At 36.9% G+C, this 19,039-nt stretch overlaps 1 protein-coding gene across 2 annotated transcripts in view; it reads left to right on the plus strand.

Moving 5' to 3' along the window:
• LOC141902890 (plexin-B-like) overlaps positions 1-6,048 on the plus strand; it is a 36,139-nt gene extending 30,091 nt beyond the window's left edge. For both annotated transcript variants that reach the window (XM_074790814.1, XM_074790815.1), the window contains exon 34: positions 169-6,048. In XM_074790814.1, coding sequence (XP_074646915.1) covers positions 169-276 — 108 coding nt within the window. In that variant the 3' untranslated portion in view covers positions 277-6,048. The remainder of the gene's footprint in view (positions 1-168) is intronic.
• The last annotated feature ends 12,991 nt before the right edge of the window (positions 6,049-19,039 follow it).

The raw sequence follows: 19,039 nt of genomic DNA on the forward strand, positions 1-19,039 counted from the left end.
AGAGAGAAACTTGAAATTTCAAATGAGATCAATCAACTTATATGGTACTACCTGTTTCCGCATGAAATTTGCTGATAATAAGAAATACTCACAATAGTGAAATCTTGTGTTCCAGTATGTCATGCAATTTGAATCTGAAGTTGAATTCGTGTTGATCATTCATTGTAGATTTGTGAAGTATTGGAACAGTGCAATGACACTTCGAGATTCGTGGCGAAGCTTGAACAAATAAAAGTAATGGCTGAAACTGACAATACGCTTGTATCTGTGTTATAGATATGTGTCCTATCTGGTGCTAGATTTATAAAATATATATTCAAAGGAAGCAAGTGCCTTTATCAATGCTGGGCTAGATTGATATTTTAAAGTTACAGTAGACTTGTCTTAGGGGCCAACCGATATCACAGAGTTCAAATCAAAATTTTGAAGAAGATACTACGGACAACCTGTGGACAATGATTGAGACTAAAATATCTTATGGGTAAGAGTTTTAGAGGTGCTCGTACGAAGGCCACTTTCTTGCTCGCCTCGAGACGGTCGAAGTCTGCTACTGTATTCGGAATTGAATCGGTGCTTTTTCGATTCGCTGTAATTACCGTAAACATTAGATATAAACTCAGGAGGAGAAAAAAGCGTTGTAATTAAAATTGAAGATAGATTCATCAGTGTTTGTATATATTTGTTACTTGTGATTATATGTACTGGGTATGAATTCACTGAAATGCGAGTCAGGTGTTTGTCGTAGAACAGTCGCGGAAGTGAAAGGCGGAACAACTGAATTTCTGGTCATCTTGGAGCCAATGGCATCGATAGATATTTTTCGATTCGGATTTATTGTGGTATTTATGATAGACATGACGTCTTTGAGATTTCAGGTCTCCACAAAAATTCTACTTAACTTGTAGAGTTTTACAAAACTTACAACTCTTGAACTGAGACCTTACAGAGTTTAAATTCACCTTTTAGAGCTTACCCTTCAGGCTGGCTTATGTCGACAAGCAACGCGACGCCTACCGACTCCTACCGACGCAACTGAGAGCGATCGCAGCCCAGCTTATGTCGACTGCGCTCCGATTCGCAGCAACTGAGGCCGACTAGCGGGATATGAGATCCTCCCAGTTGCTTCCCTGCTTATGTCGGTTGCGATTACTGGCAACTGTAACGGCTCAGATGGTCACGTGATAAGCACTTTGAGAATAAATTTGAATTATTAGGAAATATATTTCTATTAGAAAAGCTATTTCTTTAAGACTTTGATCTTTCTGATTCTGTTTTGAATACAACGTACTAGCGACATCTATAAAGATGGCCGCTCACACCATAATTCTACCAATTTCGTTTCTAGATCTTCGGTCCAGTCCTCTGCCGTGCTGAAGGTTTGGTTTACGCTTTGAACTACTTGAATTTGAAAGTTTATGACTAATTACGAATGACGCTAACTAGCGGTGATAATTTGTACTATGTAAATGCGGTCTCTCATTGGCTGGAACCCCTGCGCTCAGTTCCGTCGCGTCGCAGATGAGCTTATGTCGGCTGCGATCGAAAGCAACTACCCGCCTACCGTAGGCCGGAGTAGAACATGGGCAACTAGCCGGATACGACGAGTCGGTAGGCGTCGCGTTGCCGTCGCAAGCCGGCTTATGTCGAACCGATAGAGCAGCAACTGGCGGCCTCTCGTAGGCCGCTAGTTGCCGCTAATCGGCGATATACCCAGTTGCGTCGCGTTGCTTGTCGACATAAGCCAGCCTTTATTGAAAACATGGAATAAACAATAGCCTAACATTGTTTGAGCAACTACCAGGGCATATGCGCACTGAGCCTAATCTCAGGCATTGGCTCAGTCTCATGGTGCCATCAGATTCGAATCCCTGCCCTAGGAGGCTGGATAAATGACAGTGGGTCAGTGGTTCTGTCTTATGTGTGAAATATGAAATATTTTAATACTTGTCGATGTAGTTAGAAATTCTTGACTCTATTTTCAGTGAGTATTTTTAACAAATACGTATGTAAATTTTTACTGATAGGTTATAGAAAAAACCTGTGGCTGATGACACTTAAATAACTTCATTATTATCATTACTAATATTATTATCATCGAAACTAAGATTAAATGTAAATTGTTGCTATATTTGTAAAGATAAGATGTACATTTTACTTCGGTATATTAGAAACGAAAAGACAGCCCCTCCACATAAGTAAAAGGTTTTTTCAAGCCTAAACCTGGTAAAAAGGTTCTTTTGGTAGACCTTTGCGAGGGGTTGTAACCTTTTGAACAACAAATGGTGCTACTGCGATGTATTAAGATTGTATTAAGATTGTATTCGCTAACTTTTGCTGCTTATGTATACTGAGATTACAACTAGGTTTGTCATGGGTAGTAAAATTGTCAATCTACACTTGAGCCTAAATGTCAGTTTCAAGGGTAATGGGTACTACATCTTTACACCGAGAAAACGGTCTCCAATTATGTTTCACTCTACAGTGACGCATCATTCATGGTTCTTTTTCAGTTATTTTAACCTGAGACTCCACTTAATCTCGATCAATGCGATGCCGGCGCACACCAGATGGCGCAACAATGCACTCAGTTATAGAGTAGTAAAAATTTTTCATTTTCAATGAACCTTGAACTGGATTTTTAGGCTCCCAAATTGAAATTTATCAAACAAGTAATCAAATATATATATATATTTGTGATCGTCGCGTTGCGTCACAAGTGGCCGCGCAAATCGGTTGCGATGCAGTTGTCGGCGACTAGTCGCAACAGCACGCAGGTCGGTTGCGACAGTCGCGTCGCGTCGCAGAAAGTAGAACATGTGCGACTCATTGCGACTGACGTCGCTGGCAGTCGCAACCCGTCGCTGGCAGTCGCAAGGTAGCTTAGGTCGGTTGGTCGTTGCGACGCGTGGCTTTAGATTGGGATCCCTAATGAGTGTATTGTATAGTTTTACTGAAAAAAAGATTTGCCGCATTTAATTGAAATGAAGAAGAAATTTAAGCGCAGTAACCGAGTAACCACTAGCGAATGTGGCGGATCCTCGCCTGCCATAAGTGGAATCCTCGATTGCCACAGTAGCACTGCGCGGGTACCCCATTGATACCAGAATTAAATCCACCTAAGTGCGTGAAATACAAACCATAATCCGGATCATTTTGGCACCAACGAAATTCATCTGGTTGATGAGAAATCCAGATTAAACGTGATATTTTACAGAACATTTATGTTAAGCTGGACCATGAATGATATTCGGATTAGATCGAAATCTGGATTAACTAACCCGGATTAAGCCGATTTGACTATATTTCAATTCAAGAGCAAAAAAATACTACAGTTTAAGAATCTAGAGGTGTAATGTTTCGACATTTGAATTGGCTCGGTGGGAATCAAGTGTAGAGATGAATATACTATCGGTTTGAGTTGTGATTTTATTATAGGAATATTAGTGGAATTATGCTGCTGGAACTTTGTAGACAATCTTTGTGAAACTTTCGTATGACACGAGCTCACAATTATTAGACTTACTGTATAGTTTTATTATTGACGAAAAAGGTATAGGAAAATGTACTACATCTTTTTTTTTAACCGAGAGTTTCATTATGTATGTTCTCAGGTAAACAGATGAATGTCCGTAGGGCTGGTTTAGCGGGCTCGGGCCAGTTGCGCAAAAGTTGCTTAGAGTTAACCAGTCGATTGTTGGCGTCGTGAAAATTAAAAGTTTGTTGTTACTATCCACTGGTTATCTTTAACCAACTTTTGAGCAACTGGGCCCTGGTAATGAATTCAACGGTTAGGGAACTCGCTGGAAGTCGTATTCGTATGTATTGCTCCATAACGATTTACGCAGGCTAAGATTTATCGGTGAGCGATATGCAAATAAAGTGGAAACTTGTTACAATGAACTTCTAGGTACCAGAAAACCAAGGCTGGGTTTCATAGATGTGGAAGAAAGATAGTCCCTGGGAACATTTTGAAATTTGTCAGTTATAACCATGGTTTCTCATTGTAACTATGGTGGTTGTCACCCAAATTGTGGATTTACCCCTAGGGATTACTTTGATACCAGTCTATGAAACCGGGCCCAGGTTTTTGATAACTGTTATAAGATTTATCAAATTCTCCGATATAGGTGAAAGTGTTACGTTTGTTATATGCTATCAGGGGCCGACTCGGACCTTAATCCGTGATCACGCGGGCGTTTTTGACCCGTGCCAGATTAGGCCCGGGCTAACCTTTCACATGGGTGCCAAATGGGCCCGTGCCTGATCGGCGAAAGATTGCGTGTGAATACTAACTGGTTCCGGAAATGACTCACTTCGCCTTTGTTTGAGAATTGTTTAGTATTGAGTGAGTGGTTTGCGTGTGAACGCGCTCTTTGATTAGGCACGGGCCAAATGTTACGATTCTGATTCGGGCCAATTTGACCCGGGCCATACCGTCCCGTGTGGTTGTGGCTATAGTTAACGTAGTACGTACTAAAGTCGTGATAACGGGTACTTTTCTTAATTGAGATCAAAATCTTTGCACCAGCTTTGCGCTATTCGTTCGTCGGAATACTTTATAACCGTGTCAACAACGAATGAGGATTTTTACCCGGAAACTGCCCTTCACTGTTAGTACTACAGTCGGAATTCACCTCTGCGTACGCCCCTGGGCTCAGTCAAGTCCAAAAGTAGTCATAAATCTAGAGACTGGTCTGAAATTGATAGATTGGCTTTGAAAGAAGGTTGTCGAAATTGACTGTTCGAAAAATCTAAGCGACGACTGGGCACCTGTCCACTATCTGAAGACAGAAGTTCATTATAGCGAGATTGCACTCTATATATGTTCAGATGATTTTCATTTTTGTAACGGCGTGCTTTACCCCGAGTGAACGATAAAAATCTTTTAACAAGTGTACATGAGAATCCAGTCCCGACCGGACTTCGACGGATGCAAATAATTCGAAACTGCAGCTCTCGAATCGCGCTGAACCGAGAACGAAAATTATGTAACGAAGCTTTAGCGTAACGTAGTATAATATGGGAAGCAAGAGAGATAAATATATATATATATATATATATTGATAATTATTATTATCATTATTATTATTATTATTATTATCATGATTATACGTAAATTATGTACATATATTTAAGCGATTAATATATAAGATTATGACAAATTGGCGTTTCATTCGGAAATGTATGCGAGAATAGCTTTCGCTTCACAGAGTGTATGTGGACGAGTATGCATTTGTAGAACAGAAATGTGGCTTTTTTTAAGAGAAAAATCGTGGTTTTCTTTTGAAATTGATCGGGCGACGATTGCCGAGGGTACGGATAGTGTTATGATTTGTATTTTTAGAATGTTTATACTTTTAATTCTTCGCGCTTTATACGGACAAAAATCTACGCATTCGTATAGGTGGCATCTGGCTTAAGACCAGGACCCAGTCGCGCAGGAGTCTACACTTGTCATAATTCAGGGGCCGACCCAGGCTGGGAGAAAGGAACGGGTTCACTTCAGATGACAAGGGTGCTTTATTACTCGAATTATTACAGAATTTAGAAAATTTAGGCACATTTTTTTGCAATTTAAGTGCATATTACTGCTTTAAGAAGTTGGTGACATAAATCAATGTCGGGTGGAATTTTTCGCAGCTGATTTGCAAAAGGGCACTTGCTCTTGGACCCCCCGAACCCCCCTCTGAATCCACGCCTGCAGGTCTAGACTTCTGTAATTAGTTCTTTTAACGTCATCATTTCGGCCAGGTTTGGACCAAGTAATTTCAAGCACAGCGGTTTATTGTAGGGTTTTACTTAAACCAGTTTGCGTAGTACGATATTTGAATTATCAAAATACTTGTTTTTTTCTTAAACAGTTGCATGATTTTGCATAGAATGATAAAGTATGACTAAAATATAGCTGATTTTCTATAACGATTCTGCTGCCTGTCTCCGCGTTGACCAACTTCGTTATGTAAAACTGGCATTTTATAGCATTTAATTATGAAGAATATTGTAATGATTATCAATATTAATATTATTGATGAATAAATTATTTGTGATAAGTCATTATTTGTATCTGAATTGTTCTTCAGTTATTCTTGGCTCCAGTTGCACAGATTTTACTCCGGATCATTATTCCGCGATTGTGAATTTTAAGGTCTGATGTCTCGTCATCAATCCAGTTTCGAAAAGAGCTGAGAAAATCGATTAAGTCATTGATGAAAAAGCTTAAACGAGCCTAGTCGAAACGTCGAATAGACTAACAGCTCTAGGAAACGTCTAGGGGGGACTAATCCCCCTGGTCCCTTGGATCCGTCCTTTGTTTTTCCTGTTCCATTGTCCCGTCACTGTCTATTGAAACAGGTACAACTTTCATTTTGAAAATGTACATCTCGGTTATGTCCTTGTCACGTTGTTAATGCAGAGTCACTCGCTGTGCGCGTCCGTTGTTTTAGATGCACATTATTTAATCAGCCGTTTGGGGTTGAGTATTTAACTGTATATATATTTATATGTGGTACGTAGTAATTCGAACGGTGGTCGCTCGCGGCGAACAAGTTTTCCCATTAATGGAAGGAGGCAATTTTGCAATATTTGTTCAAGAAATTGTTTGCGATGGTGCTTATATATATATACATATTACGCGCTTTAACACTACACTTTTACCAATTTCACAGCGCCTACTTCAATTTTGAATTGCAACGATCCAAAGTAGGCCTACTCCACGCGAATTAGAACAAAAAATCACTTCAAATTCTTCTTGTCCCTGTGCGATATTCTAATTGCATTGTAGTTTAGTGCGATCCTCGCGAGACGTATAGGCCTATTCGCAACAGGCGACCATTGCGGGCATGTTTTATGTTGCGCTGGTCAGCAGCGTTGAGACTTGTTATTTCAAAAATAGTCTAAATCACTCCCAACAATAGTTCGCGCTATACCCGGCCTACGTATGTACGTACACGCGTGACTGTATAAACACTGTTGAATTTGAATTTCAGACTCTCATGTTCTGACCAGAACGTGGATTATACATTTCTTCCAGGGATAAATCACCGTAGATGAATATGCCGAACAGAATTAAAGCATAGGCTACTACTGAAAATGTGATTATGGTCTCATCGACATCTTCACGGATTATCGCCGGGAAAATCTATCTAAATTCAGTCGTGGTTAGTTTTTGATTGGAAAAGAGCCATGAAATTTCGCGCACGGATGGCGACGTGTGTACTCTATATTTTCTGTAGTTTCGGTACGTCAAATTGTTTCCTATGAGTTCTTCATAAATCCACGAATTCCACGTGGAGTTTTTTTTTAGTTTTGATATATAGGTCTATGTCGCTTCAAAGGTAGCGACATTACTTTGAACTCAATATAATGAAACCATGAGCGAACAGGCCTAAAGATTTTGTGAAGGGAGTAACGTAAAAATCTAATTTGAATTCTTATTTCCATTTAAGAATTTCTATCATGTGCTAATGTTTTATATTCGAATCAAAATGAATCATCCTTTGGAGAGCATCACTTCCGGATTCCGCAAAAGACATAAAATTCAAAAAAGCCTGTTTATAGCCCTCCATCGTATTTTCATTACATTTTTTTTCAAGTCCGTCTAAGTTGTTTATCTAGTGATTTGCATAAAGTTTGTTTTCTTCATTTCTCGCATGATTTTAATTCTAAACACCAATTTTCATTCGTTTTTCCAAAGTCGTTCATATATACATTTTACGTGAAACAGACTCTAAATAGATAAAGCAAAAAAATTATATTCTATATCTATATTATATTTCATAATGAAAAGTGATTGAAAAATTGCCTAAAAGCTTGACGCACACTGTATACAAATGCGAAAAAAAGAACGAGAAAAAAATCTCAAGTGGGTAGAGTCTAAAGTTAGTTAAATAGATCGCATCTCAAACAGAAAACACAGTTTTTCCTTATACATGTATATTTGATTACTTGAAAATGGATACATGAAATATTGATTTCCTTTATAGAAATACGTTCAAGTACTTCCCATTGCTAATTAACCAGCTGAAATACACTCATGTTTTCTTCCTCTCCGATTTCCACGCTGATCACTTCCTACTATTTACTCCAATTATTGTTTTCCGTGAAGTTCCGCAGGCTAGTTTTTTTTTCTCAAGTTCAAAGAAGTATATACCTCAAAGCTACTATCTCAAAGCTACTATCCTAAGCTACTATTGGCGATATCCGACTGACGTTACCCTACAGCTGCTATTTTTATCGTATTAATCATTAGTAATTGCTCCGTGCAATTGCATTTATTGTTGAGCAAACAAACTGAAACTGAAACTGAGATCGGCGTAGTTTTCACATCTTTCGCATTTAATAGGGAGGCATAGATTTTTTACAGAATTTACTTATAAACACACATAATGAGGCCCCAACCATTGATTTATCAATTCCAAGTCATTGTTCCATGTATCTTTGTAATTCTTAATCGGTGATGAAATTAATATGATATTTTATTATTGCTTTATCAGTCGTCATCATTAATACCAATTTTTTCAGGTTTGTTAACATTCATTCATTTGTTAACTTATCGAACTACACACGAAGACGATCTGCCGGTGACTACTGCTATTCCACAAATACCCCCCAGGAAGCAACCGGTTAAAGTCGTGATATACGGCTACATGAGAGGAGGGAGACGTTTGCCAGTCAGAGTTTCAAAACGAATGAAGATGCATTTTTTTGGTTCGAACCCTTGGCGAATCTATTCTTACCGATGTATGGATTTCACATATCGCCGATCGGGGTAGATCGAGAACCCATATACCGGTACGTAACGACTTACCTCCCACCACCACGACCCAGCAGTGGCTGATTTATGAGGGGGGGGGGCACGCGAGGCAACCAAAAGAATTGGATTGGACCGAGCTTGTTGTAGCTAAATTGTAAAAAAAAATATATATATATATATATATATATATATATATATATATATATATATATATATATATATATATATATATATATATATATATATATATATATATATATATATATTTATATATATATATATATATATATATATATATATGTATATATATATATATATACATATATATATATATATATATATATATATATATATATATATATATATATATATATATATATATATATATATATATATATATATATATATATATATATATATTATATATATATATATATATATATATAGAGACTATTCTTGACTTTGGTACTTGATAATAACTAATTTATACGCTTTAAATTTCAGTACAATTGATAAAAATCCAGATCTGATCGACGGGATATTGGATCGGTTGCTGAACTGCACTCTCAACGATCCAACCGTTCCGAAAGAGATATTCTCCCATCCGTTCATCGAATACAGTTCATACACCAAGAAATATGGAGAATGTTTTTCTAGGAGTCCTTACAAAAAGATTTCGAACGCGTCCAATTATTGCTATTCGTTATTGAATAATAAGCGGATGAATTGTCGCTCTCCGTGGGGAATGTGTCAGACTTTTCTCAAAGAAGCCCGACAAGCCAAAGGCATCGTGCCCCTTTGGAGCCCTTTATTTAAGGAAAATTTCTCGAAATGGTACAAGTGTATGAAACCTCTTTACGATACCGATCTCGTCAAAAAGTGTCTCGACGAGTCCGGATTGACAGCGAAATGCGAACGAAGTAAAATAAGAGCGGTGAAATTGATACGAGCTAAGATGACAACCATGCGACATCTTGCCGAGAAACATCCCGATTGGTTGTTTATCTACTTGGTTCGTGACCCGCGCGGAACCGTCATTTCGAGGACTAGACTTTATAAAGATCCGAACTACCTAAACTTCGTCCAAGAAGCGATGTATTTGTGTACGAAAATGCGACAAGATTTCGACGTTTTCGATCAAATTCGACGAATTTATCCCGATAGATTCTTGTTTTTGAAATACGAAAACTTCGCCAAAGATCCGATCGACATGGCGAAAAAAATATATCGATTTATGGATCAACCCTTGCCTGTCAAGGTCGCAGATCAACTTTACAAAATGTCCCATTCGGCGAATCAATCGGCGTCTAATATGGGAATCAATAAACATAATTCCACTCAGGTCGCTAACGCCTGGCAAACTAGAATGAAACTCAGCGAAGTTAAACAAATTAACAACTATTGCAATGATATTTATAAAAAATTCGAATATCCTGAGTATGGTATGTGAAATGTATTTGTACCGCTATCGGGGCCTATAAGTATCGTAAAATAACAATAGTGTTCGTATTCGGAATTGAGAAAAGATAAATAATGAATTGATGAATTTAATCTCGCCTGATTGTTTCTGCTACTCTCGCTAACAAGGGGTGGATAGTTTCAAAGTGCAAAGAGCTCTGTCACGATAGTCAGTAACCTGTCTGTGGTTTAGTTTCACGATCCGATATTATCACCAGCGCATCGGATTATAAAAGCTGTCCAGCCATTTCTCACCGTATCTTAAAAATGTCATCTGGAGTTATCTTGGCGGGACTAGGTTGTCCGCTGGCCCCCGTAAAGGGAAAAGTTGCTGTCATAGTCCTTAACACATGGAAGGAAATAATGTATGTTTCAATCTTTGAATAACTTTTTTTCACCAACCCCCCAAAATGTAACCGTTTAGCCTCCAGTACAGAAGAAAATCGCTGTCGTGCTGATAAATGGTATCCCGACATTCATTTCTATGATTATCGATTAAAACTATGCATTTCTACGCTTTGAATAGATACAAATTCTACCCCCCTTTTAGGGGCCAACCCGATCAAGCGTACAGCATTCGACCCAGTAGCAACATATCGATCGTTGTTGTTTTGGGTCGTTTCTTATAAATTGGGCATGTCAAACAAGCGACATACGTACGGTATGAGTCACTTTCACTTTTAGAAAACAGACATGTCGATAAAATTAAAATTCTATGAAGTTATAGTCGGGTCGTAACTAGTGTTTGCGGATAAACTTCGCAATTCATAATTCATCTTAATTCAATCTAATCCAATCGGAATTAGTTGTACCGGTCTGTCACATGTTTGTTGTACTTGTAAATGTAAATGTGTCTTATAAGCCTTATTATAGGCTGGCTTGTTTATCAAGATGACACGTAAATAAAGATATATATATATATATATATATATATATATATATATATATATATATATATATATATATATATAATATATATATATATATATATATATATATATATATATATCTAGCAACTGCGTTTTATGATGACAAAACCCGAGGCAATAAAACAGTGATATGTACGTGTATAGATGATTGTTTGATCAGTTGCATTAATAATAGAAAATTGCTGATCAGCTGCGATATTCAGTTCATATATCTTTATTTACGTGTCATCGTAAACCTATATATATATATATATATATATATATATATATATATATATATATATATATATATATATATATATATATATATATATATATATATATATATATATATATATATATATATATATATATATATATATATATATATATATATATATATATATATATATATATATATATATATATATATATATATATATATCGTAAACCTATATATATATATATATATATATATATATATATATATATATATATATATATATATATATATAATATATATATATATATATATATATATATATATATATATATATATATATATATATATATATATATATATATATATATATATATATATATATATAGGTTTACGATGACACGTAAATAAAGATATATATATATATATATATATATATACATATATATATATATATATATATATATATATATATATATATATATATATATATATATATATATAGTGGTGTAAGCATATACATTGCCAGCAGAAATAGTAATTATATGCCTAAACATTTACCAATTTCACAGCTCTTCAATACTTCAATTTCGAATATTGCAACAAATACGTGTTTGGTCAGCAGCGTTGAGAATTTTCATAGCCTAGATCGCTCAGAACTCGCTCAACAATAGTTCTCGTGACTGTAACGGCGACTATTTCTTTCAGAGATATTTCGCTTACTGAATAAATCGATTTAACCGAATTAAGACATCAACATATTTAGGGATTATCACCAGATATTTGTTTCGATTGAACCATGAAATTACGCAGATGGCTAACAACAGGTGTATTTTTCGGTATTTTCGGTACGTTATATTTCCTTCAAGTTCTCTGTCTCAAGTTACGTGGAGTTAGTTCAGTTCGATGCGCAGATCGCGTCAAGGGTGGCGACATTTCTTCAAGAATGAATGAAATGGCCAAAAAAATTTTGAAATTGAAAATTATGCTATGTTTTGATAGCAATTAGAATAAAAAGGACTTCACTTTTGTCATGTCCATTTTTGATCCAGTTGTTCGCAAAAAGTTTGTTTTCATTTCTCTTATCATTTGAATTCAATCCATTTCAATTTTCACTTGTTAGTTTTTTTCTACATTCCTTCCAAGATTTCACGAGGATAAACTCGAATGATGAAAAAAGAAATAATCTAATAAGTTTAAAAAACACCTTAAACAGAATTAGATTGATTAATTTCATTTATCAAAGATTAAAATCAAAATACACTAAATTTTGGACTCTCCATTATTTTGATTTTAATTCTTGATCAATGAAATTAGATTTTATACTTTTGAATTCTGCATATATATTTATTCTTTATTTACGTGTCACCTTTTTTACAAAGCCAGCCTCTTAGAGGCTTACGAGACACAATATGCATATACGTACAGAAAGTTACATTTAATTGTAAATTATTAGTAGAAGTAAAGATAGGACGCGTTATTCTAAATGACGGCATTGCGCAGTTGTAGGGCTGTATTTATAAATTTAGCGACTAATTTGCAGACTTTACCTTCATTTAGGAGTAGAGAGATTCGATTTGATACAGGTAGGTCTAAAATATCGATATTCAACTTTACATTAATTCTATTAAATAAATCAGCTCGTTCATCTGAGTAACGATTACAATAAAGTAGAAAGTGTTCTTCTGTTTCTATTTCTCTTTGGTTGCATGATTCACAGAGTCTATAATCAATTGGGATATTTCGGTATCTGCCTAGTTCAATATTAATAGGAAACGTTCCATTTCTCATGCGTGCAATGTTAGATCTGTTCATTCTTGACAGTGGAGCTTTTACATAATCATCAGTTTTAAAATCAAATTTGAAAGTGCAATAGGTTCTAAGTTTAGGAAGTGAGGTAACAGTTCTAAGCCATTCAGTTTGGTAAAGTGATAAACATTTGGTTTTACAGTACAAAATAGTTTCCTTAATCGTAGAATTGCTTGGTACATTATTTCCTATATGTTCGTAGTATTGAGCTATATTTAGTTTATATATAATTGAACTAACGTCCTTACACGAGGTATTTTTTGTTAACGATAAATGATAGTCCCAAAGAAATATTTTCCTTAGTAAGTCTATAAACTGGTAAGTTACACAAACGGAACCACAATTTCAAAGTTTCTAGTTGGTGGCGGATTTTAACTGGAGTCCATCCCATATCACCCTCCAGGGTCACAAGTGCGGAATATTTTCCTACACCTAGATAAGATCTCATTGCTCTGTACTGAACATTTTCTGCCACTCGCCATGGTTTGAGTCCCCATACACCGGCACCGTAATCCAGAACAGGAACCACTGTCGCATTATAAAGTTTAGTATAAACCGCATACGGGAGTCCATTAGTAGAGAAATGTTTCGCTAAAATTCCTGCTAGACTTTTACTCGCAGCCATACTCAACGCATTTGCAGTATGGGCGGTGAAGTCCAATTCCGAATTAAAATCGACACCTAAATAGCGGTAGTTGTGAACAATTTCTAGTGTTTCGAGTCCATATCTAAAGTTGAAATTAGTTTCGGACGATGTCTTATTTCGGAAGTGCATCACTTTTGTCTTATCGGTGTTCACGGCCATACGCCATTTATCGCACCAACTATGTAATACATTTATCATGCGCTGTTACGGATCCTCACTATCGCTGATTAAAACAATGTCATCGGCATATAATAAAAACGACACTTTTATATCATCTATTTCTATTCCCAAGGTCTAAGCTTTTGATTTCTGATGCTAAATCGTTAATATAGATATTAAACAGTGTAGGCGATATATTATCTCCTTGTCTGACTCCTTGAGTTGTTTTAAATCCATCGGTATAGTGTCCGTTAATTCGAATACGCGCGCTAGTGTTCGTATACATGGCTTCGATAATCTTGAGAAAGTTACTCCAATTCCTTGACGGTGTAGTTTATACAATAATAAATTTCTATTTACAGAATCGAACGCTTTCGAAAAGTCAACATAGCACACAAACGTTGGTTTTTTAACTAATTTACGATTTCTTACGATACTAGTGAGGCTAAATAGGTGGTCAAGGCAACTGCAATTAGGTCGAAAGCCGTTCTGCTCGTCGCATACTAGGTTGTATTTCTCGCAATATTGGGTTAAACGGTTATTCCAGTACGCTGCTGAATAGTTTTCCTAATGTTGAGTTCAGGCTGATCGGTCTATAGTTCAACGGATTTTCGGGGTCCTTTCCTTGTTTATGTATCGGATGAATAATACTTTTTCGTTCCACGATGTTGGCACTTTCCCATAACTGAATATCTTATAGTAGAGTGCATGTAGAATATTCGTTTAGTGCGGGATTTTTAGAATTTCGTTTGGTATCTTATCAGAACCGGTTGCTTTTCCATTCTGTAATTTACAAACAGCTTTGACAATTTAAATTCGTTTTATCGGTTCATTCAGTTCTGCATTATTGGGTTCCGCGTTTGGTGTATTGTCCGATCGAATGTTCGACCATTCCCGTTGTATCTCGTTAAAGAACGTATCGTTAAATTCGTGATTTTGTTTATTGTATAAGTATATTGTTATTGTCGATGTTAACCGATCGACCTTTCGATGACACGCATGTGTAAGTATCGTATTCCGATTCAAAGCGCCCGTTTAATGCGCAAAGATTGGTGTCCTGCACGAATGATAGGAGAAAGTCACCGAATTTATTATGTGTTTCATCTACATTTATTCTTTCGGGGAGGTTTTGTACTTCGTGGTCTTTTTTACTACCAATTCTTCCGTTTAAGTCACCTTGATATCGTTATTCCATTAGTAGTACATATGCGTCGTGAGCGTGTCTATATAGTGGGTTTAAAACGCATTATCTGTTCTCTGTCAGAGTGGGGCTATTCTACCAAAAGCGTTTACATTTCCTTTCCTGTTCCCTTTTATTTTGAATCGCCTAAAATTAAAAAAAGAATTGTCCCTGGTATTTATCTGATCGGTAGATTTTGTTTGATCGGCAGATATGGGGTCCACGAACCCACCACACCCGCCGGGAACAAATCAACGGGGTTTGATTTTGAAATCGGAAATCGAAGTACAAATATATAGTTGTGTATGATCGGCGGTCGAATTTACAGATTCATTTGTTTAAACCTAGATAGATCTACAGTTATATAACAATTGTATAAACATGAATATTTACAGAATTTACTGATCTAGGCCTCAACCGTCACTATTGATACAAATTAGTATATAATTGCATTTCAGGTTTGTTAACATTCATTCATATGTTAACTTATCGAAGTACACACGAAGACGATCTGCCGGTGACTACTGCTATTCCACAAATCCCCTCCAGGAAGCTACCGGTGAAAGTCGTGATATACGGCTACATGAGAGGAGGCACGACATTTACCAGTCAGAATTTTAAGATGAATGAAGATGCATTCTATTTGTTTGAACCATTGGTGAATTTATTCTTATCGATTTATGGATTTCATATAACTCCGGTTGGGATAGATCGCGAACCCGCATACCGGTACGTACGTACGTACGAATTTCGGCGAGTTATTATGTCGAATTTCGACATGATAAGTAGAAATTTTGAAAAAAAATATCTTGTATGTCACCAAGGGGTTTCCGTAGGTATATCTATGCTTATTATGTAAATTTGAATGTTGTACGTTAGGTTTTGTGGAAAACACTGAAAAAGGACAATATTTCTTAAATTGATTTATACTTCAACGTAACGTATGCGTTTGATTTCAGTATGATTGATAAAAATCCAGATCTGATCGACGGGATATTGGATCGGTTGCTGAACTGCAATTTCAACGATCCAACCGTTCCGAAAGAAATATTCTCCCATCCGTTCATCGAATATAGTGTACGCGACAAGAAATATGGAGAATGTTTTTCTAGGAGTCCTTACAAAAAGATTTCGAACGCGTCCAGTTATTGTTACTCGTTGTTGAGAAATAAACGGCTGAATTGTCGCTCTCCGTGGGGAATGTGTCAGACTTTTCTCAAAGAAACCCGACAAGCTAAAGGCAATCCTGCGCCGCTGTGGGGCCCTGTTTATAAGGAAAGTTTCTCAAAATGGTACAAGTGTATGAAACCTCTTTACGATACCGATCTCGTTGAAAAGTGTCTCGACGAGTCCGGATTGACAGCGAAATGCGAACGAAGTAAAATAAGAGCGGTTAAAATAATTCGTGCTACGATGGCAACTATGCGACATCTTGCCGAGAAACATCCTGATTGGTTGTTTATCTACCTGGTTCGTGATCCACGCGGCGCCGTCATTTCGAGGAGTAGAATTTATGAAGGCCCTAATGCAATTGACTACGTCAAAGAAGCGATGTTTTTGTGTACGAAAATGCGCCAAGATTTCGACGTTTTCGAACAAGTTCTACGAATTTATCCCGATAGATTTTTACTTTTGAAATACGAAAACTTCGCCGAAGATCCGATAGATGGGGCGAAAGAAATATATCGATTTATGGATCAATCCTTGCCAGTCAAGGTCGCCGATGAACTTTACACAATGTCCCATTCGGCGAATCAATCGGCGTCTAATATGGGAGTCTATAAACATAATTCCACTCAGATCGCTCACGCCTGGCAGAAACAATTGACACTCAGCGAAGTGAAAGAAATTAACAACTTTTGCAATGATATTTATGAAAAACTCGAATATACCGAGTATGGTATGTGAACAAATTACCACTAAATTCACTTAATTAATTATAAGAATAAATACGAAACGAGTAGTACTGTATATATAGGTAAACTATTTTATTTGACGCACGAGCTTTCGCTACTAATGCATCGTAGCTTCATCGAGTGAATGAGTGAATGTACATGTATTAGGTGTACGGTCATTAGAGCTGCGGGCTGACAGTTATCGGTGTTTCCTATCCTACGTATTTCTCTCAAAATATTAATGGATTTAATCTCGGATGTTAGTTTCTGGTGGTGTGCGCCGGGCTTAACATGGTGGTGGTTGGGGCTTCTGAGCCCTCCTTTCACGATTAGTCAGTGCGTACGTAAGTCAGCAGTGAGTTGCACCTTCAAGGTTGCACGATAAGATATTTTCGCAAGCACATACGGACGATTATAGAATTAGCTTACCACCAACGACTAGGTAACTAATAATACCACCGATGTGACCAGCCAGAGGGGCGGGAGAGATACGGAAGCGATAAAGGTCCTCCAGTTGTCGCGTTCCAAATCGACAAGTCGACATGAATATATCGACATATCGTGACGTCAAATTTCGCATTTTTGCCCATTTTCCACGGGACAAGCCGTCATTTGATACGATATGTCGACATAATCATGGCGACTTGTCGAGTTGGAACGCGAAAACTGGAGACCCTTTATCGCTTCCGTAGAGAGACGCACACTGCCACTTCGGGACACAGTGGGTTCCCTTTTTAGAAAGTGCCCTTCATAATTCTAGTAAAATAGTTTTTTTAAAAATCTAAATTTTGACACAATATTCACGGAGAATGCATTTTGGTAAGATGTTGGAGAATAGATTTATAAAAATTTTTGAGGTAGGCCCCACAATCTGATAGGATTTGGCCATTCTAAGAAGTTTTGGAAAACTTTGGGGATGTCCATATAATACATAAGTTGAATATGAGTTATGCTTAGTTTTAAGTTTTCATATGATTCATTTATATCAGTGACAGGATTTGCAGTGACAGTCGACCTTGTCCTAATGAACATTCATCTGTTGTAAACTGAATTCTAGCTATTCAACATCATAATGTATGTCACATCACGAGATATACATCTCGCAACGAAAGTGACGAAAATACTCGAATAAACCTTAAGTTACATGAATTTGTTAATGATGTACGCGGCTAACGACGTACACATACGCGGCTAACGTAACTTCTAAACTATTGACGGTAGCCGAGACAAAAAATTCTAGCGACGCTTGGATTTCACTGTGAACGTCACTGCAGCGGCCGTAAACCTCACTATCATCGGCGTAATTGATTGCATTCGTTTGGTAACGTTTTTGAAAGTGTCGGGATAACACACGGTTCCACTGGAACTCGATCGCTTACAACAGATCGTGGGATGCTCGATAACAACATTAATAGCTCAAGTCTTGCAGTGACAACACCGCAACTCAACCTGTGCCAGAGATACAAAACCCTCCCTGTTAAATGGATCAACAAATTGAATGTTTACACATATTTAGGCTGGTATCTGCCGGCGTCTGTACTGGGTTTGATATTCAACGCATTCACGTTGTTAGTTCTAAAACGATTCAAATCTGATAATTACTTTCTCATAAAAATTCTCGCTATAAACGATCTTTTGTTTATGATCGCTTCGTTCATTATTTATCCGCTGAGAACTGCGTACGTTTACGCCGTTTTGGGAGATATTGTATTTCGCCGGAACGATTGGAATTTCGGTTGGATTTTCATCTCGGTCGGCATGCCATTTTTCTATATATTTCAGATGACACGTAACTGGTGCACTGTGCTGCTCAGTCTAGAGCGGTTAGTCGTCGTATTGTTTCCAATGAAATCTCGTAACTTTCCCAAGAAGTTGATATCACAATACGCGATGGCGATTATTTCACTTCTGAGTTTTTGTGGCCATTTCATTCGCTTCTTACCGAGTCGACGACTTGGACCAATGAATTGTCCTGTTGAGTGGCCTTACGTAACAATACGTATTAAGTTGTT

This window comes from Tubulanus polymorphus, chromosome 3 (genome assembly GCF_964204645.1).
Source record: "Tubulanus polymorphus chromosome 3, tnTubPoly1.2, whole genome shotgun sequence".
Taxonomy (NCBI): Eukaryota; Metazoa; Nemertea; class Palaeonemertea; order Tubulaniformes; family Tubulanidae; genus Tubulanus; species Tubulanus polymorphus.